At 46.9% G+C, this 20,358-nt stretch overlaps 2 protein-coding genes across 3 annotated transcripts in view; both read left to right on the top strand.

Moving 5' to 3' along the window:
- Positions 1–20,358, top strand: part of LOC126956020 (uncharacterized) — a 297,028-nt gene that overhangs the window by 52,848 nt on the left and 223,822 nt on the right. The gene's annotated exons all lie outside the window — the stretch shown is intronic.
- SLC22A4 (solute carrier family 22 member 4) overlaps positions 1–20,358 on the top strand; it is a 50,102-nt gene that overhangs the window by 6,561 nt on the left and 23,183 nt on the right. For both annotated transcript variants that reach the window (XM_050792808.1, XM_050792807.1), the window contains exons 2-3: positions 11,821–11,924; positions 13,270–13,424. In XM_050792808.1, the coding sequence (XP_050648765.1) occupies positions 11,821–11,924; positions 13,270–13,424 (259 nt within the window). The remainder of the gene's footprint in view (positions 1–11,820; positions 11,925–13,269; positions 13,425–20,358) is intronic.

Genomic DNA, 20,358 nt, shown 5'->3' with positions numbered 1-20,358 from the left:
ATTCTAGCTCAAACCAAGTTTTTTTCACTTTAAGGATAAAGAATGTAGATATCCAGGGTAAGGGCCTTTGTCTGTCTCTGGAGTCAGGGCTAGAGGCGTCTGTGTTTGCTCCTGCGGGAGGAGTGCCAGTCATAGCTCGTTGCTAAGTTTTCCATTGGGCAGCAGTTGAGCAGGAACACAAGCAGGGACTGGTGCGACCTGGGTTGGGACTGAAGCTTCTGTTGGGGAAGGAGGGGCCCCAAGCAACCCAGAGTGTCTGATGCTGGGGTCCTCGTCCCTGAGACCTACTGCAGGGGTCAGATCTCAGTCTCCATGGGCATGGCCCTTCATATATAGCCCTCAGGGCCAAGACCTCAGAGAGAAGAGGCCCTGCATGTGAGGAAGCCCAGCAGCCTCCTGCCCTGAGGCTAAAGGAGCAGGAAGGGCAACAAATGCCCTGCTCTGGAGAGGGCCTAAGTTCATCTGCAGGGCCACAGGGCAAGCAGCAGAGGTAATCCTGGCTGGTAGCCAGGGGCTAAGCATGGGCTGGCCTTTGCCTCAAGCATGTCCTCTTCTTCCATGGAACATCATTAGGATATTGACCTTCCCATCAGCCCATGGGCTAGGAAAACTGAGGCAGTCACCTCTAAGCTGGATACCACTTCTGCCAGGTCTTGTGCTCCAGAGGCCCTGGGGGAACCTTGTATATTAAGGACCAGCCTTCTTTGCAGGCCACCAGTGATCTAAGATGGGGCTGCTGCCACACCGTAGAGCCTCCTGTCCTCTTCAGCAGCTGGGCTGCATCCTATAGGAGCCCATGAGTGGAGCTGCTGGTAGCCCACTGGTAGTGGAGCTATGGAGCCTCAGCAAAGGGCCTGGACCTCTGGTGGCACTAGCCTTGTGCTTTCCTGGGAACTGGGGTCAGGGCCTGAACAGCAGTAGGACTTACTGATTCCCCACCCATAGCCCAGAGGCGAGCCAGGTTATGTGGGGAAGATAGGGCCTCTTCCCCTGCTAACAGGGAGCTTCTGGGAGGCATTGAGAGCAGCAAGCAAGGGAATATGAAACAGACTAACCCTCACGTGTGGCTGCCACTATGTAGGACTTCACTTAGCCACTTAGCGGCTCTCAAGGATGCACCTCCCTTGGGGTCTTGGTAGGCCCGGACAAAAGGGGAAAACCTTTCGTGATAGGCAGGTTTGTGGAGTTTGTTTCTACCAGGCCTGCAGGCTGCCCTGGGACATTGCTTGCGGTCGTGGAGACTGTCAAGATAGCCTGAATATTAACCAAGTTAATCATCCAAGTCCATACTTGGAACTGTCCTCTGGCAGATTCCAAAGGGGATAAGGTGTGGGGGCCTCTGGCTCCAGCCAGCCCAGCGAGACTTCTATTTCCAGTCAATGCTTCAGAAAGTAGATCTTGCCAGAGAGCAGATAGAGGAGACTCAGGGGCTTCCCCTTGCTCTGGCCTGAATGTGCTTCCCTGTTTGTTTATCAGCTGCCTCACCCCAAACTGTTTGCCTCTCTGCTGTGTTCCTCTGACAACAGCCACCAGGATCTCAGAATATGCTTTTGTTCAGAGGCTGCTTCACCCACACCTCCTGCCAAGTTTCTGGATAAACAGACTTTGTCCATCCCTCTTGGTGGGCAGCAGAACTCTCAGGCAGAGTCCAAGGTGGCACTTTGACAAAAACAAGGCTTTGGCAGGACTGGTCAGGGGGAGCTGCAGGTACCTCGGGCCTCTAGAAGGACTGTAATTCCTCCCTTATGGCAGGCTGCATTCAATTTAGGTGTTAGGCTAATACAGGTCTGCCTTGTTTTCTAAAGCTGTGTTGTGGTTTTATGCATGTCTCTGGAGTCTAAAAGAAAGGCAAGGATCCCCATTTGGAATGGAGAAGGTGTGGAGAGAATGGACATTCTGGGGAAGGGCTGGAATGACCCACATGCTCTAGCAAGAAGCACAGACAGTCCAAGGCTGGTGGCTCCTCCTCAGCGTTTGCAAGACTGGAGGGCAGGTTCAGGCGGCACCTTCCAGAGCTTCCCCTCAGTGCTTGGTGACTGGCACAGACACGATGCCATTTGCTCATGTTTCCCTAATACAGACTGGTAGAGCGGTGGTGGATCCATTGTCAGGATGCAAGGGGCACAGCCACATCCCTGAGTGACCCATCTCCCTCCCACAGCCCCTCCACTCCCATCCTTATCTTCCCACTCAAACTCACTGGTGGTTCTGCATTGGTTTAGCCTCCAATGATCACAGAACTTGTCAGTGAGGCTTTTACATCTGTAGTAGCTTTTTCTTTACCTCTAATCTAAAGAAAGATACTGAGAACATTTTAAGGTTTAGCAGCCTTCTGTCTTAGTTATTTGTAAGTGAAAATATGAGTAGAAGAATTAGATAAACCACAAAATGGGAGAAAATATTGGCAATCATATATCTGATAAAGGATTTGTATGTAGAATATAAAAAGAACTCTTACAACTCAGCAATAAAAAAGACAACCTGATTTTAAAATGGATTAAATCATTTGCCCGTTTTGGAGAATAGACACTTTCCCAAAGAAATACAAATCAATCAGCACATGAAAAGATTCTCAGACTTAGAAGATAGCAGTGTGAGGAGCGCCAGCGCCATAGACCAGCTCCCCAGTGAAACAGCCATAGCTGGTGGAAATACACACACACACACACAGACACACACACACACATTTACAGTCTCTGGAAGTTGTCCTAAGGGCATACATTTATTCAAGAAAGTCGACTATATCTTGCAAGAACAGTGGAAGTCTATGATATTTGAGTCACAACCCCTTCAGCCCTCCCTTTCCCCTTCCTCCCAGCACAAGAAAAATGGAAGTTCCACCCTAGGTGGGTATGGCCAAGAAAATAGAGTTCTCTCTCCCATCAGCTTCCAATGAAGGGCTACAGCACCCCACTAAGAGGGACAACCAGTGCCCATCCCCCACCCCATCCCTGTATTCTCTTAACTCCAAACCACAGAAGCAAAAATCCTCGTGAGTGCAACCAGGGGATCATAGGTTCCCATCCTCCACCCACCCCCTATTTCATATAGTAGAGACTCTAATCCAGGTGCCACAAGTTGAGAATATTAGAGCCTTGATTGCCCTTATCCCAGGTCATTCATAGGGCAGAGGTTCAACACCAAGCTCCCACTTCCACTCAGTGTCCTACTCATAACGTAGGGTTGTCATTCTGAGATAAACAGGCCACTTTCCCTTCCTACTTCTCTACAACAGAAACTCAAGAGATTTTGCCCAGAAGGGAGAGCTACTCCAAAAGAACAGAGTTCTAAAGCTGTCCCCACAGGAACGAACTTTATTTGAAATAAAGTGTGTGAAAGGACAGCCTAAGATTGCTCTCAAGAACAATGGAGAATTTAGTGGTAAGCAACTAAGAGGATTCTGGTAACTCCATTAGAGCAATAAGTGAACCCATAATGCAGCTAATTTACCAGGAAAAAACAGAAAACAAACAAACAAAACGAGAAAGAGACCGCTAAGAGCAGCCCTTCAAACCTTATAGACTTGCCTCAAAAACTACCACTGTAAAGGGGCTTGACGTCAATTGGATTAGACTGTGGGGACAATATATGCCCCCCAGGGCATTATTGAAATGAACAAGGCAATTGGCTAGCAATTAGTGAAGCTAACAGCTGGGTGTGATACCAGCAGAGACAGACAGCTTAACAGAAAGATCAGCCCGGGCTGGGTGGCTCACTGACTCACGCCTGTAATCCTAGCACTTTGGGAGGCCAAGGCAGGTGGATCATCTGAGGCCAGAGTTCGAGACCAGCCTGGCTAACACGGGGAAACCCCATCTCTACTAAAAATACAAAAATTAGCTGGGTGTGGTGGCAGGTGCCTGTAATCCCAGCTACTCAGGAGGCCGAGGCAGGAGAATTGCTTGAACCCAGGAGGTGGAGGTTGCAGTGAACCGATATCATGCCACTATACTCTAGCTTGGGCAGTAGAGTGTGACTTCATCTCAGGAAAAAAAAAAGAAGAAGAAAGATCAGGGAAATGGGGGTGGAAGAATGCGACAGTACCTAATTTCTACAAGATATTATTTAAAATGTCCAGTTTTTAACAAAAAAATTACAAGATATGCAGAGAAACAGAAAAATATGACCTATACATGGGGGGAAAATGTGGGCAACAGTAACTGCCCGAGAGGGTCCACATGTCAGATTTTAACAGACTTTAAAGCAACCATTATAAATATGTTCAAAGAATGAAAGGAAGTCATGCTTTTAAAAGTATGATGATAATATTGCATCAAATAGAGAATAGCAATAAAGAGAGAAAAATTACATTTATATTTTCAAAGCTGAGACAGACATGATGGCATGTGCCTATAGTCCCAGTTACTCAGGAGGCTGAGGTAGGAGGATTGCTTAAGCCCAGGAGTTCAACCCCAGCCTGGGCAACAGAAAGAGACCTTGTCTCTTAAACAAACAAGCAAACAAAAGAACTGAATAGAAATTCTGGAGTAAAAATGTACAATAATTGAAATTAAAAAGTAACTCAAGGGCCTTAACAGAAGATTTGAACAGGCAAAAGAAAGAATCAGCAAACTTGAAGACAGAAGATTGAAAATTATACAATCCAAAAAACAGAGGAAAAGGGAATGAAGAAAATGTATAGAGTCTCAGAGAAATGAGGAACACCATTAAATATAGCAATATATGCATAATAGAAATACTAAGAGAGGAGAGAGAGAGAAAAGGGCAGAAAAAAATGCTCAAAGAAATAATGATTGAAAACTTCCCAAATTTCATGGAAAACATTAATCTACACATTTCAGAAGCTCAACAAACTCCAAATAGAATAATCACAAAGAGATCCACACCCTGATACATCATGGTAAAACTGCTCAAAAAAAAAAAAAAAAAAAAAAAAAAAAGACAAAAACAAAGGGAAAATTTTGAAAGCAGCAAATATTTGACTAGGTACATACAAGAGAACTCCAGTAAGATCAACGTTTGACTTCTCATCAGAAACAATAAAGGACAGAAGGCAGTGGAGTGGCATATTCTAAGTGCTGAAGGAAAAAGAAACTATCAACCAAGAATCATGCATCCAACAAAACTGTCTTTCAAAAATGAGATAAAAAAATTCAAAAACACACAAAACTTGAGAGAATTGTTTCTAGCAGTGATGTCTTACAAGAAATATTAAAGGAGGCACTTCAGGAATAAATTTAACCAAAAATTTGCAAAATGTATACTTTAAAAACTGTAAAATGTCATTGAAAGAAATTCCAGAAGCCCTTAAAAAGTGGGAAAGCGGCCAGGCGTGGTGGCTCACGCCTGTAATCCCAGCACTTTGGGAGGCCGAGGCTGGTGGATCACGAAGTCAGGAGATCGAGACCATCCTGGCTAACATGGTGAAACCCGTCTCTACTAAAAAATACAAAAAATTAGCCAGGCGTGGTGGCGGGTGCCTGTAGTTCCAGCTACTCGGGAGGCTGAGGCAGGAGAATGGCATGAACCTGGGAGGTGGAGTTTGCAGTGAGCTGAGATCGCGCCACTGCACTCCAGCCTGGGCCACGGAGCAAGACTCCATCTCCAAAAAAAAAAACCGTGGAAAAGCATCCCATGTTCTGTTCATGGAGCAGAAGACTGATTGTTAGTATGGCAGTGCTCTCCAAATTGATCAATAGAGTCAATGCAAAAGATGTTCAATATTAGTAATTAGAGAAATGCAATCAAAACCACAATGAGATACCTCTTTACACCCACTATGATGACGAAAATTAAAGACATACAATAACAAATACTGGTAGGAACGTGGAGAAATTGAAACCCTCATTCATTGCTATTGGGATTGTAAAATGGTGTAGCCACTTTGGAAAGCAGATTAGGAGTTCTGCAAAAGGTTAAGTATATACTTACCATATGACCCAACAATTTCACTGCTATGTATATACGCCAAAGCAATGAAAATATGTACACACAAAAAGTTGTATGTGAATGTTCACAGCAGCATTATTCATAGTAGCCAAAAAGTGGAAACAACCCAAATACTTATCAACTGATGAATGGATCATTGAAAATGTGGTAGACCCAAACCGTGAAATAACTATATATGTGTGTGTGTGTGTGTGTATATATATATATATATATATATAGTTGTTGTTGTTGAGACAGAGTCTTGCTCTGTTGCCTAGGCTGGAGTGCAGTGGTGTGATCTCAGCTCACTGCAACCTCCACCTCCTGGGCTCAAGCAACTCTCCTGCCTCAGCCTCCCAAGTAGCTAGGATCACAGGCACATGCCACCGTGCCCAGCTAATTTTTGCATTTTTAGTAGAGACAGGGTTTCACCATGTTACCCAGGCTGGTCTTGAACTCCTGACCTCAGGTGATTCACCCACCTTGGCCTCCCAAAGTGCTGGGATTGCAGGTGTGATCCACCGCACCCAGCCCAAACCATGGAATATTATTAAACCATAAAAAGTAATGAAGTACTGATACACTGCACAATGACACAGATGGACTTAGAAAAGAAGCTAAGTAAAAGAAGCCAGTCACAAAAGACTATATATTGTATGATTCCATTTATATGAAATGTCCAGAATAGGCAAATTCATAGAGACAGAAAGTAGATTAGTGGTTTCCAGGGGCTAGAGGAAGAAGAGAATGAGGAGTGACTGCTAACAGGTATGGGTTTTCTTTCAAGGGTGATGAAAATTCTAAAATCAGATCATTGCCGATGGTTGCACAAGTCTGTGAATATACTAAAAATGACTGAATTGTATACTTTATAAGAGTAAATGTTATGGTGTATAAATTATATCTCAATAAAGTTGTTACAAAAAAGTAATTAACTAACCAGGTTTGTTTTTTTTTTTTTTTCCTTTGTTTTGTTTTTTCAGATGGTCAAGGAATTCCCAGCTTTAAGTCAAAATCAAGTGACAAAGATAGAACTGGGGTAGATGTGTAGTCCATTATTAACTACTACTTCTTACTTTTCTCTGGAATAAAGGATAACTATGAGAGGATACTATAGAAATCAATTTTTATTCTTACAAGGACCATTGCTAATTTTTCACTTACAGTCATCTCTGGGATTGAATTCCATTCATAAAATCCCTTTTACAAGAGTTTTTCTAGCTTTTAGTAATGGGCTGGAATAATTTTTATTTCTTCGAATTTCTTTCTCTTAGTCAGATTTAAGTGTAACCTGCTTTGCTTATTCACCCATGTGTTCCAAGTCATGATTTTGCTCAGGACAAATAAAATGCTCTACTAGTATGAGGCTGGTAGAAGGGGAACTACCATTTAATGAGGCCTGTAATGTGTCTGACACCCCACTGACATTTCCCATCCAATGCACACAGCAAACCCAGGAGCAGGTATTATTGTCATCTTTTGAAGGTGAAGAAGCAGGCTAATAGAGGTGAATGGATTGCCCAACATCACACAGTCTAAAGTTGCAGACCCCGAGAAAGCCTGTGTTCTTTGCTGAGCACCAGTCCACCTTCCAGCGTTCTCAGTTCCGTGCAGGGCAGATGGGGTTCACTTATCTTTATGGTCCTTTATAGCTCTGGTAAAAACTAAAACTGCCGGACTTCAGCTACTTGGAGAGTTAGTTCAAGGCTGAGGGTGATTTTCCAAGTGCAATGTGTGATACTCCTCAGCCCAAGAACCACATTTTCCAGGCTGATTTTCTATGACTCCTAATTAATTGTTCAATATTCATTCAACAATTTGCTAAGCACCCACCGCGTGCCTAGCACTATGCAAACACAAGTCATGTAAAATATGATTATACAGATTATTCAGGTTTTAGAACTCTGTCCTTCTGCTGGAGGGTGGTGAGGAGGGGGTGCCTCTTTCCTCTGTAGTCAAAGAGCAAGGGTGAAGTGGTCCAGAACAGGGCCCACTCCACCCAGGGCTGCTGGCCTCATGCATGCACATGTGCACATCTGTCCTGTAAAGTATGCTTGACCTTGAGCTTTGTGAGGGCCGGGACCTTGTCTTTCTTGTGCCCCACACAGAGCCTGGCCTGGAGCAGGTGCTCAATGTCAGTTGAATCAATGATTAAGCTTTTTTTTTTTTTTTTTTTTTAACCAATTCACTAGGAGAACTTGGGCTGGTCGCTTTATTGCTCTGTGCCTTCATTTCCTCATTTGTAAAACGAGGATAAAAAGAGTACCCATCTCACATGGCAACCCTGAGATCCCCTGAGATAATACATGGCACTCAGTGAGCACTCCACACACTGTTATTGTCTTTCCCATTACTCCCTTTACTACACGGAGGCATGGAGGTGGCACATCCCTCTATGCCAAGAGTGACCTCCCATCCCCTATTACCTTGTCCCCTGGATTTTTGTTTCTTAAATTAGAGCTAAAGGCCATGTGGCCCAGTTACATGGAGCTTACTCTGCTCTGTTGTGAGAAACTTGGTCTGGGACCCTGCTGATGGGACAGACATAGTAACCCTGGGAGGCCCCATCAGAGGGACAGAGAGAGGGGAGGTAAGCTATGTTCCAGAAATGTTAGGGTTTGACTTGAAAGCACAGCCCCAAAGCAATGCCAGCCAGTTGCTCACCAGGACATCCGCCATTAGCCTCTGCGCTGGTCATGTGTATGTATGTGTGTGTGTGCATGTATGTACAAACTTGTGCAGGGACCCACAGGGACAGTTCTGTCCCATCAAGGAAGACACTGTCTCCCACTGGGCCCACCATGTCACTGTTAACCACAGGGAGGTTTTGTGGCCCTGGCTAGTGGGGACCCAAGACATATCCCTCAAATCTGAAGGGCCCAGGGGCAAGCAGGGCCTGGTTTCCAAGAAAAGCCCTTTCTAAAGGGCCCCTCTTAGGACTGGCAGCTGATTTACTGGACTCTAGCCCTTTGCTCCAGGTAGAACTTCATCTGCCAATCCTGTGTCCTAATACCAGGCCCCTCACAGCTTTCCAAAAAGACACTTTCGGCACTATAACTTCCCAAAGGAGAGCCCTGCCCTAGAGTCAACCATGGGCAGCCATGCAGTCTAGCTGCCTTCCCCTGCTGGTTGTAAGCAGGGTCTCCAAAGGCAGATAGCACCCTGCATGGGCTTGGGGCAAACGGCCACTGCGTGTGCATGGCTCTTCCTGTGCTGCATGATGCTAACAGGGCTTCTTGGGCCCCTCTTCAGGGAGGGAATGGGATTGAAAGCCATCAGTGCAGAGCCTACAGGAAGGAGAATGATGGGAGCTGGCCCTCACCTCACCCCTCTTCCCAGTGTCCCCATTCAGAACTCCTGCCTCTGCTTCATTTCCTGGAGAACGGGTTTGACCCCCTACCAGGGCCAGCTTCATGGGCATGCAACTGTGCAGTCACACAGAGCCCCACACTTGGTTTCAGTGCTTTGCCATTGCTGTATTGAAATTCTTAATAATTTTTGACCAAGGAGTTCTGCATTTTCAGTTTGCCCTGGACCTTGCAAATTAAGTAGTCAGTTCCCAGTCCCACCCTTTGCTCATGCAATGCCTGGCTCCACATCTAACAGCCCTCCTTTCCTTTCTGTCTCTAAATCCTATCTATCCTGCCCTAAGGCAAAGTCCAGACAGAGAAATATTTGAAAAACTACAAAGGAGAGCACATTATATTTGAAAGAGCTTTTCTGCTTAACTGCAGATGGAATGATGATGGTTGGCATGTTAATACCTCTACCAATCTTGAGTTCTTCTTGGCTCTGTCCAAGGCTAAAGGCTGTGATGGAGGCCTTCTACTCCTAGTCCTGGGTAATTGTCTCCTGGTGTCACATTCTTTGAAGAAGTGTAGGGCATCATATTTAATAAGCTCATTTTGTCCTGCCTTAGAGAGTACAGGTCCAAGCAGGACACTGGTACAAGATTGGGTTCTGAGGCCTGAAGAGGTATCTATCATGCTGATTTACTTGCTGTGACTTCAGACAAATCCCATTCTCACAGTCTCAGTTTAATCTTCTGCAAAATGGGTCACACCACATCATGAGGCTTTGGGGTCCCAACTGCTCATCTCTCTAAGTCAGAAGCAGATCCCAAGCTTTTAAATGAAACTTTGGACAGTTATTTTTGGAGGTAGATGGCCACGAATGCAGGCACACGTCTTGTTTACCACTTCTGGTCTATGCACTGGCAGAACACATTAATCTGGCTATACAGTTTTAGAGGATTCATTTCCCTTTCTCCTGAAGCCCATGCAGGAGCCCCAGGTGAGGCAATCCTACTCTGGGTACAGTCTCAGATTTATCCTTGGATTGTGCCTGAATGGCAGAGTGCTGAGTTCCTGGCCCAACTTATTTTTCTTCTGCAGAGCTGTGTTGGGCGTTGCCCGTGCCAGCATTGTGAGCCCTGTGAGAGGCGGCCTCATGAATCCTGCTATTGTCTCTAGGACAGGGCTATTCTCGAGGACATTATCCTCAGCATCACAGAGTGGTTCCTTTGTGGAAGAAGTACATAGGAGAGACTTCTTTCGGATCTCAGTATTCTTTACAACCGTGCTTCTGCGAATAAGTGAACTACTTCAGATACTGTAACCCTTCTGAGAACTGAGCTGCTGGGATACACAGAGCCAGTTTTGGAGCCCCGTCTGGCAAGCAGGCAGGCCCGTGGACAGGATAATCTAGGGTCAGTCTTACCCCAGGCTTGGTTTTTACAATTTCCCCCCTCTTTATTTTCCATTTGCCCCAATTCCCTTAGCTTTTTGTTTTACATTTTTCTCTTGTATGTGTCTTTATAAACACCTCTGTCTGCTGCAGAATGAGGTGTGATATAAATATGTGAGTTTGTGCTTAAATCCACACTTTCAAGGGAGTTATGAGGATTCAGAAGGAATTGTTTGGCGAACGCTATAAAAGCAGCCCCACCCAAGATGGAACTAGGGCTGGCTGGGAGGCAGGGGTCTTTCCTCCAGACTGGATCATCTTGCCACACACAGCAGCCCCCAGAACCCAAGCCCGGAGTGCTCATTGGCATCTGTTTATTTATTTATTTGTTATTAATAAATGAAAGGTCACTAAACACACTTTGAAATGTTTGTCACCTCCCTTGATTTTGCTTAATTGACTTAAGTCAAACTGAAACTCTGACTGAAACTCTCATTTTGTAGATGCACTGGCAGGGACTTGTTAGGGCAGCGGCAGCCCACAGGCCCTAGGGAATGGGAGGGACCATACTTCTGGAAAGGCCGGATGGGAAGGAGGGTGTAGGGATGTAGGAGGGGAGCCAGGGAGCCCTGGAGAGGAGTAAGTAGGCCCCAGAATGATGGGGCCCTGAATTAGGTCACAAGCTTGCCCTAGGCGTGAGTGGACCAGGGACCACATGATTTTTTGGAGGGGTCTGCTCAGAAAATAAAGTCACAGAGCTCCTGGAACCACTTGCACTTTTCAACAAAGGAAAAGAAATTTTACTCCTGGACTAAGTGGCCGTGCCCTCTGCCCTGCCCTTTGGGCTTTTCAAACACCTCCCCTCTGCACTAGGCTGGCTTCTGAAGATGCAGTGCCACCTTTACTTTGGACTGCCTCACAGCTGAGGGGTCACCAGTCACAGCCGTGGCCTCAGCTGGCTTCTTGCTATGTAACACGAGCAGAGTAGGAGCATCACCCTCCCTTTCCGAAGAGGATCCTGAGTTTCAGGGAGGGCAGTGACCTGCCCCATGTTGCTCACCCCAGTCCTGGCACAGGCCAGTCAAACCCAGGGCTGCAAGGCCTATGCCCTTTGCATGAAGGCAATATCCTGGCACAGGGGAGGAGAGTCTGCCTGGCAGCTGTGCTAACATTCCTTCGGAGCTGGGCTGGGGTTGAGGTCTGCCTTGGGGCTGGGCTCACACTTCATGCTGTCTTCCTTGGCAGTGGAATCTGGTGTGTGAGGACAACTGGAAGGTGCCCCTCACCACCTCCCTGTTCTTCGTAGGAGTGCTCCTCGGCTCCTTCCTTTCCGGGCAACTGTCAGACAGGTAAGGACGCGGGAGGGGAGGAAGGTGGGATGGTGCCCCTTGTCAATCACTGCCTATCTTGGGGCTGGACTGAATTCAGGATATTTCTACCCAGAGAAAGGGAAGACCCTCAGGCCACTGATTCAGTGATAGGAGTAGCCTGATGTCTCCTATTCACCCTGCCCTCAGTCCCCTTCACCTGGACACACTTTTGTTCCATTCCCTCAGCCTCATACTCCCAGGGCTTTGGCCAGTGGTGAGGAGGGGCCACTGACCCCACTGGAAAGTGGGGTCCTCATACCACAGACTCCTTGACAAAACATGACGCTGCCATCACCACTGCCCTCCCTGCTCCACCACCACCTCAGGGGCAGGGGTGGAGGCACAGGATCTGTCTGCAAACAGCCAGCAGCCAGACAGTGAGCCCCAATTGTGCACACACTGCTGCTATGGCTTGGACCCTGTCTGGACACTGAGACCACAGAGCTGACGCTGGCTCTAGGCCTCATAGAGCTTACAGGCCTGAGGAGGCAACATCACAGCCCCGGGAGACAGTGTTCCACAGGCCCCTGGATGTGCTGTGGTGACCAGTGCAGGAAGTTGGGGGTGCTAAATAGCAGTGTTGGGGAAAGCTTCCCAGCCCAAGCCAACAGCCAAAGACCTGAGTTTGGAAAATGGGGCAGGAAAAGCTGTTTTGCTCACACCTGTGCTCCATTCTACCCACTGATCACTACCAGAATGTGAAGGTAACACTTAAACCAACTTCAGTGTCACTGAAAGACATTGCTGAAAGCTACATCTTCCCACAGAGCAGTGGTTTGCAATTTTGGTTGCGTGCTACTCATCTGGGAAACTCCAAAATCCTGATACCCAAACTGTATCCTAAAATCTTGGGAGGTGGGGTGCTGGCATCAGTAATTTTTCCAAGCTCTCCAGGTGATTTCAAGTGCAGCCAAGGTTAAAAACCACTTGCAGAGTGACTCTTAGTTCTGGATTTACAGAATTTTCATGTTGCTGATTCAAGAAATATCTGCAATCTGTGCTATACCCACTTTCCAGAAATGTGCTGGTAGCGTCTATCTGTGGCTCCTTCTAAAGAGCGTATTTCCACATGGTCCTTGCGTATGCTGCTCCGTGCTTTTGAGGCATGGTGACTCCACAGGAAGCTGAGAATCTCAAAAGCTATCTCCTGAGCAGACAGATGCCTGAGACCTCACCAAGGAGGAAGATGGGAGGGTGTGACAGGGAAAAAAGTCTGCCAGAGTCCTGAAAAAACACTAAGTCTGCATTGATGCCTGACTCAGGGCTTGCAACACACCTTGGCAACCTATACATCTCATGTTTTTGGTTATACTGCATTCTCTAGGTTTGGCAGGAAGAACGTTCTCTTCGCAACCATGGCTGTACAGACTGGCTTCAGCTTCCTGCAGATTTTCTCCATCAGCTGGGAGATGTTCACTGTGTTATTTCTCATCGTGGGCATGGGCCAGATCTCCAACTATGTAGTAGCCTTCATACTAGGTAGGAATGGCTTCTGGGACACGGGGTACTTCCCTCCAACCCTCTGAAAGGCCCAGAAAGAGGAAGTCATTGGGCCATTGGGCTGTGCTTCCAAAGCCTTTGGATATATGTGTGTTGGGAGGGAGCTCTTGGAGAAAGTCAGGGGCAAGGCAGGCACTCACAGGGAGCCACCTCTGTGCTGAGCCCTGAAATATGGTGAGGAAGAGCTGGAGCCATTAAGAACCAGCTGCACAACAGCTGAGACACATTCTCAGGAGCACAGGGCTTAAGAGAGGCACAGAGGAGGACATTTTAGGGGAAGGGCAGCCTGAGGATGTCTTTGATCTGAGTTGTATAGGCTTGAGACTTCTTCCTGGTTGCCTGTGAAGGGACTTAGGGTAGTCACTGTGGCCAGTACATAGGTGGAGAGGCTTATGCTGACAGGGGGAGTTCAGTGCCAGCCCGCCATCACTGGGCCGATCTGGCCTCGCCCTAAGTCAGAGCCCACCCCAGAGTCTATCAGCTAAGCACAGGACAAGCCTCCCTGCACTGATAGTAGCCCCATCTGCTGTCAGGCTGCATGAGGAAGACTCATCAGCTACAAGGTCATGAGGAGGTCCCTGGGGCCCTCAGCAGCTTTTCCTGGGAGGGAGTTAGGTGAGCTCCAGGCAAGTTGATGAGGGTCATCCACAGGAGTGAGAGAGTGTGTTCTCTGAGCCCAGCGAATGGGCAAATGAGAGAAGCAGAGGTGAGGGGTATCTCTGGGATAGTAGACACCAGTTCCCATCATCTCTAGGGTGATAATATATTCTAGGTGGCTCAGTACCATCCCAATTTGTCCCTATTGTCACAGCATCATTATTAATACTCCTTTAATAGAAGTCTAATGATTCTTCTTGCCTCAAAAGTCCGAATCTGGTTAGGTGACTCTGATTGCTTCTTAAGAGTCTGAAGGACTCATTGGCTTTGGAGATGCTGTGCTGTCTTAACTGATGGTGTGTATACCTTCTGTCAAGTTGCCAGGATGGAAATATTCCAACTCTACTCCCTTAATTATTTGCAAAGAGCCCCGTGCCATGGGCTCAGCCTCAGTGTCTGCAGAGGGGAGGAGGGAGGAGAGAAGGTGGGAAGAACATGCTGGAGCCACATGGTCCCAGCAGATAGCACACTCTTCAGCAGGCCCCAGCGGGAGGAGGCTGCTCCCCTTCCTGCAGGGGGAAGGAGCGGGGTAAGATTTTCTTGAAGATCTTTTGTGTAGAGGGCACAGGGAGCTTCAGGCCAGTGTTGTTGGAAACTGGAGGTTGGAGGATCTTAGGACAGAAATTACAACCTCCTAGTCCCCAGTGGCTCCAAGAACACAAGGCAAAGCCTATTGTCTTCATGTTCAAAGTCCCCAGAATCCATCTTCCGTGTGATGATCCTCTCTAAGCCTGAAAAACCCAACATGTGGCTCTGCTTGGGCCAGACACATACCAAAAACCAAACAGGCCTCCCCAAAACAGAAGACTGTGACCAGCAGGCCGATATCCCAGGAGGACCTGAAGGACCATCTAGAACAAAAGGGCAGAGAGTCACAGTGAAGCCAGAGAAGCCCTCTCTGTGGGAATGGGAACAAGGTGGGATTTGTGCCAGGTGGTGGCATCCCCGGTTCTATAGAATGGGCAGCATTGAGATCTGCCTTTTCGGTGGCACATTGTGCTTCTGGGGCCTCCAAGCCTCCCCTATGTGAGTGGGTGAGGCAGGGAGAGCATACCCCAGGTTTCCTACAGGAAAGGGCTGCCCCCTGGCTCTGACACTATCATCTACTCTCCTCCCAGCTCCCCATGCAGCGTGTGGTCCCACATGCAGGGTGAAGAAGGGTAAGAGGGCCAAGGGGAAAGTAAGGCCATGGAAGATCAGTCAAGCCAGCAGTCAGTACGTAAGACCCTGGGTGCAGCAGCCTCGCTATCAGCCGGGATCCAGGCCTCTGAGGGCTTGCTATCAGCCTGGGGCCAGGCCTGTTGTAGGGTGCTATGGGAGCCTCTCCGGTGATAGTTTTACTCCATTGTGCTCTGCAAGAAATTGCTGGCTTTTGTGTCCTGGTATGAGACTCACCGTGTTGGGTTCTCAGGTCTGAAAGTTTAAGTGTCCCCAAAAACCAGCCTGCTCTGGAATGGCTGGACACCTCAGTCAGCGCCTGGGGTTGGGGGACACAGTACAAAGACAAAGTGGCTGCTAGCTTCCCTACAGTGCAGCAGCGCTCTCTGGTGTTTCTGGGATAAAATAGCTTAATTCCAGGTTGTATTTGACTAAAATAAACCAAAGGGTGTGGTCTGGGTTGAGGAGTTTGGTAAGTGCCTTCGCTTCCGCCCTCTGGCCCTAAGGAAGGGTTGGCAAAACCCTGCATGATAATTTCACATTAACTTGGGAAGCCAAATTCCTCCCACTGTCAAAGCAGTGCAGAAATGAGTCCTTGTTTTGTGCTGCTTTTTAAAAATGATCAAGGCTGCCAGAGTCATAGCTAGAAAAGAGAAAGACAGAACAGTGCTACCCAACACAGCATAAAGCAGACATGCCTGGACGTGATGGTGTTGCCGGAATGATGCTGGTTTAGGCGGAAATGACCACTCGGGACCAAGGACACTAACCTACCCACACTGCAGCTCCCCTCACAATCTCCTACTGTTGCCCAGAAATAATGCCCTCCACCTGTCAATGGCCTTCTGGGTAGAATACCATCAGTAGCCTCTCTTATCCCCCATAACTATCTGCTTAAACACAAAAAGTTAATTACCTCCTGTCCTGACTGATTCATTAATTCAGTATTTTTCAGTACTTCTAACATCAACCTCCCATGTGACATGTCTTTGGGCATGCTGAACCATTTAAAGCTTTGCTTCCTCTGATGTCTAGAGGTTCCTCCTTTTGATAGGTGTGTGAGTGATGGCATCTTCCTTTACAACTCTGGCTACCAGGAAGCTCGGGCAAATTTGAAATGTAACTACATCAATGATGCAGCTTTTATCAGCCATATATATATTTTTTTACTGTTTTTAAATTGAAAAGTTGAAATATAATTTTGTCTTAGCCTGTTTGGGATGCCATAACAAAATCCTGTAGACTGGGTGGTTTAAACAACCGAAATTTATTTCCCACAGCTGTGGAGGGTAGAAGTCCAAGATCAAAGTGCCAGCAGGGTTAGTGTCTGGTGAGGGTTCTCCTGTTGGGTTGCAGATGGCTGCCTTCTCTCTAAGTCTTTCTTCTGCGCAAGTGCTCAGAGAGAGGGAAAGCAAGAGAGAGCAAGCCATAGAGAGCTCACTCTCTGGTGTCTCTTCTTGTAAGGACACTAATCCTATATCCTATCAGGTCAGGGGATCAATGTATGAATAATGGAGGGACACAAACATTCAGTCCATGACAGATTTGCATACCATGATATTCACACTTTTAAAGTGTATAATTCAGTGTTTTTTAGTATATTCACAGCGTTGTACAGCCAGCAACACTATCTAACTCCTCATCACCCTGAAAAGAAACCCTATACGAATTAGCAGTCATTTCCCTCTTCCTCATGCCCCTGGCAACCACTAATTTACATTCTGCCTTTAATGGATTTCCCTATTCCGCACATTTGATATAAACAGAATCATATATTATGTGGCCTTTGTGACTGAATTCACTTGTTTTCAAGGTTGATCCATGTTGTAGCATGAATTAGTATTCCACTGGATGAAGACAACACATTTTGGTCATCCATTCATCAGTCATTGAACATCTGGGTGTTTCTACTTTGGGGCTGTTACGAATAATGCTATGAACATTGGAGAATAAGTATTTTTGTGGATACATGTTTTTTGTTTTTTTGTTTTTTTGTTTTTTTTGAGGCGGAGTCTTGCTCTGTTGCCCAGGCTGGATTGCAGTGGCCGGATCTCAGCTCACTGCAACTCTGCCTCCCGGGTTCACGCCATTCTCCTGCCTCAGCCTCCCGAGTAGCTGGGATTACAGGCACCCGCCACCTCGCCCGGCTAGTTTTTTTTGTATTTTTAGTAGAGACGGGGTTTCACCGTGTTAGCCAGGATGGTCTTGATCTCCTGACCTCGTGATCCGCCCGTCTCGGCCTCCCAAAGTGCTGGGATTACAGGCTTGAGCCACCGCGCCCGGCCTAGTGGATATATGTTTTTAATTCTCTTGGGTATAAGGTAGGACCTCTGCTAGGCCCTATGCTGATTCTATATTTAACCATTTGAGGAACTGCCAAACTGTTTTCAAAATAGCTGCATATTTTTGTTCTTTTCAGCAAGGCACAACTTTTTACTTTTCTTTATATCTTACTTTAATGTTACCATTATTTTATTGTATTTAAATTTGAAGTTGCCTCAAAATTTCCAAGGGATGAGCTGGCATATAAATCCATGAACATGATGCAGAAATTTGCTGGCATACCTTATTTGCATTGCACCATGAGAGGGAAGAACTGGGGGGACCCAGGGAAGAGCAAGAACTCACGCCTGTCTATTCACAAGGAGCTCACTGCCTGGTTGTGCCTCTGCAGCCAATGCAGCTGTCACTGTGGACATGGGGACGTGGGTCAAGGGAGTGGGGCACATATTACTGGGTATACACAGAGATAGGAAATGTTACTTTTGACTACAGTGATTGGTGTAGAGAGAGGGGAAGCCCTGAGCAGGTGAACATCTGTTAAGCCTTGAAGAGGGGTTCTACTGTCTTCACTGGGTCTTTTTGCATCAAAGGCATTGTACTTTCCATCATTCCTCTGACATGCAGCACATTTCAACTGCTCAACCAGGATAAAGAATAATTATTACTGAGCACCTGCCACATGCCAGACACCCTCCTAGGCACTTTACATACATGGTCTCAGTCTTCATAATAATATCTCCACGAAGGAGGGTTTATCACAGTCACTCTAGTAGCAACTTAGCATCAAGGAACCCAGGCTCTCCCCTTGCCAGATGGAGAACACTCCTAGCCTAGGGTTCCTGGCTCTTACCTCATATCCTGGCAGCTGCACTACAGTCTCATTTCTTGAGCTGGGGTCTACTTAGAGCCTATGTTGGTCATTTATGAAGATGCATGTCCTGCCTCTGTGTGGAATGGGCCCGGCAGTTCCTGGGGCAGGTACTGCTCTACATGGAAGGGAGCCTGGCCCTCTCTAAGTCACCCCCTCTTGGAAAGAGTGCTCAGATTCAGATGGGTGTGACAGGTGGTGGGCAATACTCCTAAGGCTATCCTGGCCCTCATCCTAGCTAGGTCATGTCCCTTTGGCTTAGATGTCAATGTTTCACTCCCAGGAGAAACTCAGAGGCCCAGCCAGACCAAGACCAACCAGGCTTTGCCCTAGAAGCAAAGCAGACAGAAGAGGCAGACAGAGCACAGGGGACCAGGACAGGGATCCCCAGTCAGCACAGCAGGAGTCACCACTGTCATCTGTTTCACTGCCACATGGAAAGCTCGTGGCAGCGGCAGGCCATGAAAGATCTGTGTAATCAGGCTTCTCTCCTAGCATTCCTCAGAGGGGGCTGGCTGGCCTCCAGTGACAAGCCCAGGAAGGGAAAATGCAACTCTACTTCTGAAAGGGGGATAAGGTGGGTGGATCACCTGAGGTCAGGAGTTCAAGACCAGCCTGGCCAATATGGCAAAACCCCATCTCTACTAAAAATACAAAAATTAGCCAGGCATGGTGGCAAGCACCTGTAGTCCCAGCTACTTGGGAGGCTGAGGCAGGAAAATCGCTTGAACCCAGGAGGCAGAGGTTATAGTGAGCTGAGATTGCGCCACTGCACTCTGGCCTAGGCGACAGAGCACAAGTCTATCTCAAAAAAAAAAAAAAAAAAAGAAAGAAAGAAAAAAAAGAAAATTGTAAAAGTGAAATCAGGATATGGCCTTACCCATCTCCCCTCATGTCTCTATTGGAATCTCAGTTGAAGAACTGCGTTATAAGGCCAAGTCATGCCCCCAGTAATTTTTTTTTTTTTTTTTTTGGAAGGTAGACCAGTATCCATAGAGCAAATAAGGCTTGAATCCTGGTATACCACTTATTATGTGCATGAATTTAGGCAACTGGCTTTAACTCTGAAGTCTCAGCTAATTATGTGTAAAGTAGGAGGAACATTAGTTTTTATTTTTGTTTTTGTTTGAGATGGAGTTTTGCTCTTGTTGCCCAGGCTGGAGTGCAGTGGCATGATCTCAGCTCACTGCAACCTCTGCCTCCTGGGTTCAAGTGATTATCCTGTCTCAGCCTCCCGAGTAACTGGGATTACAGGCCCATGCCACCATGCCTGGCTAATTTTTGTTTACTTAGGAGAGACGGGTTTCATCGTATTGGTCAGGCTGGTTTCGAACTCCTGACCTCAGGTGATCTGCCTACCTCGGCCTCCCAAAGTGCTGGGATTACAGGCATAAGCCACTGTGCCTTGCCTGGAATATTAGTTTTTATATAACTGGTGTGAAGGGTCAAAGAGATAATATATGTAAACACTTAGCCTGGAACCTGTCTCAAAGTATCTACTCAAAAAAATGCTAGCTGTGAAGATGGTGATCCTGTTTAAGGAAAGGTGACTGCCTAAAAGTCAGAGAGCAGAAAGTAGGGCTAAAAAGGAATTGTTTCAATTTGTACCATCCATGCTGTCCACAGGAAGGCAAAGAGGGAGACCCATAAAGTCTCTGTCCCCAACACGCACTCTGCAAAGTTATATAACTGTTCTGGTCTGAGACTCACGCTTAGAGAGGGAAATTATCCAGGAACCCAGTAGTGTAACTTCTCTTTTCTTAACAAGGTCATGAAGGTAGGATAAAGCTCCTCTGGCCTCACAATTCTGCAAGATTCTCACTTGATCCTGCACACTCTCTCTTTTCCAAAATCAAACCCTCTGCTGCTTCACTTCTGAATCTCTGCTTAGGAATAAAGCACCCTCTATTTATTTCCACATCATAATCATAGCCAAAGGGTTTAGAA

The sequence above is a fragment of the Macaca thibetana genome, chromosome 6 (assembly GCF_024542745.1).
Source record: "Macaca thibetana thibetana isolate TM-01 chromosome 6, ASM2454274v1, whole genome shotgun sequence".
NCBI classification, from domain to species: Eukaryota; Metazoa; Chordata; class Mammalia; order Primates; family Cercopithecidae; genus Macaca; species Macaca thibetana.
Note: the sequence above shows the minus strand (reverse complement) of the source record. Positions and strands in the feature narration are given on the sequence as shown.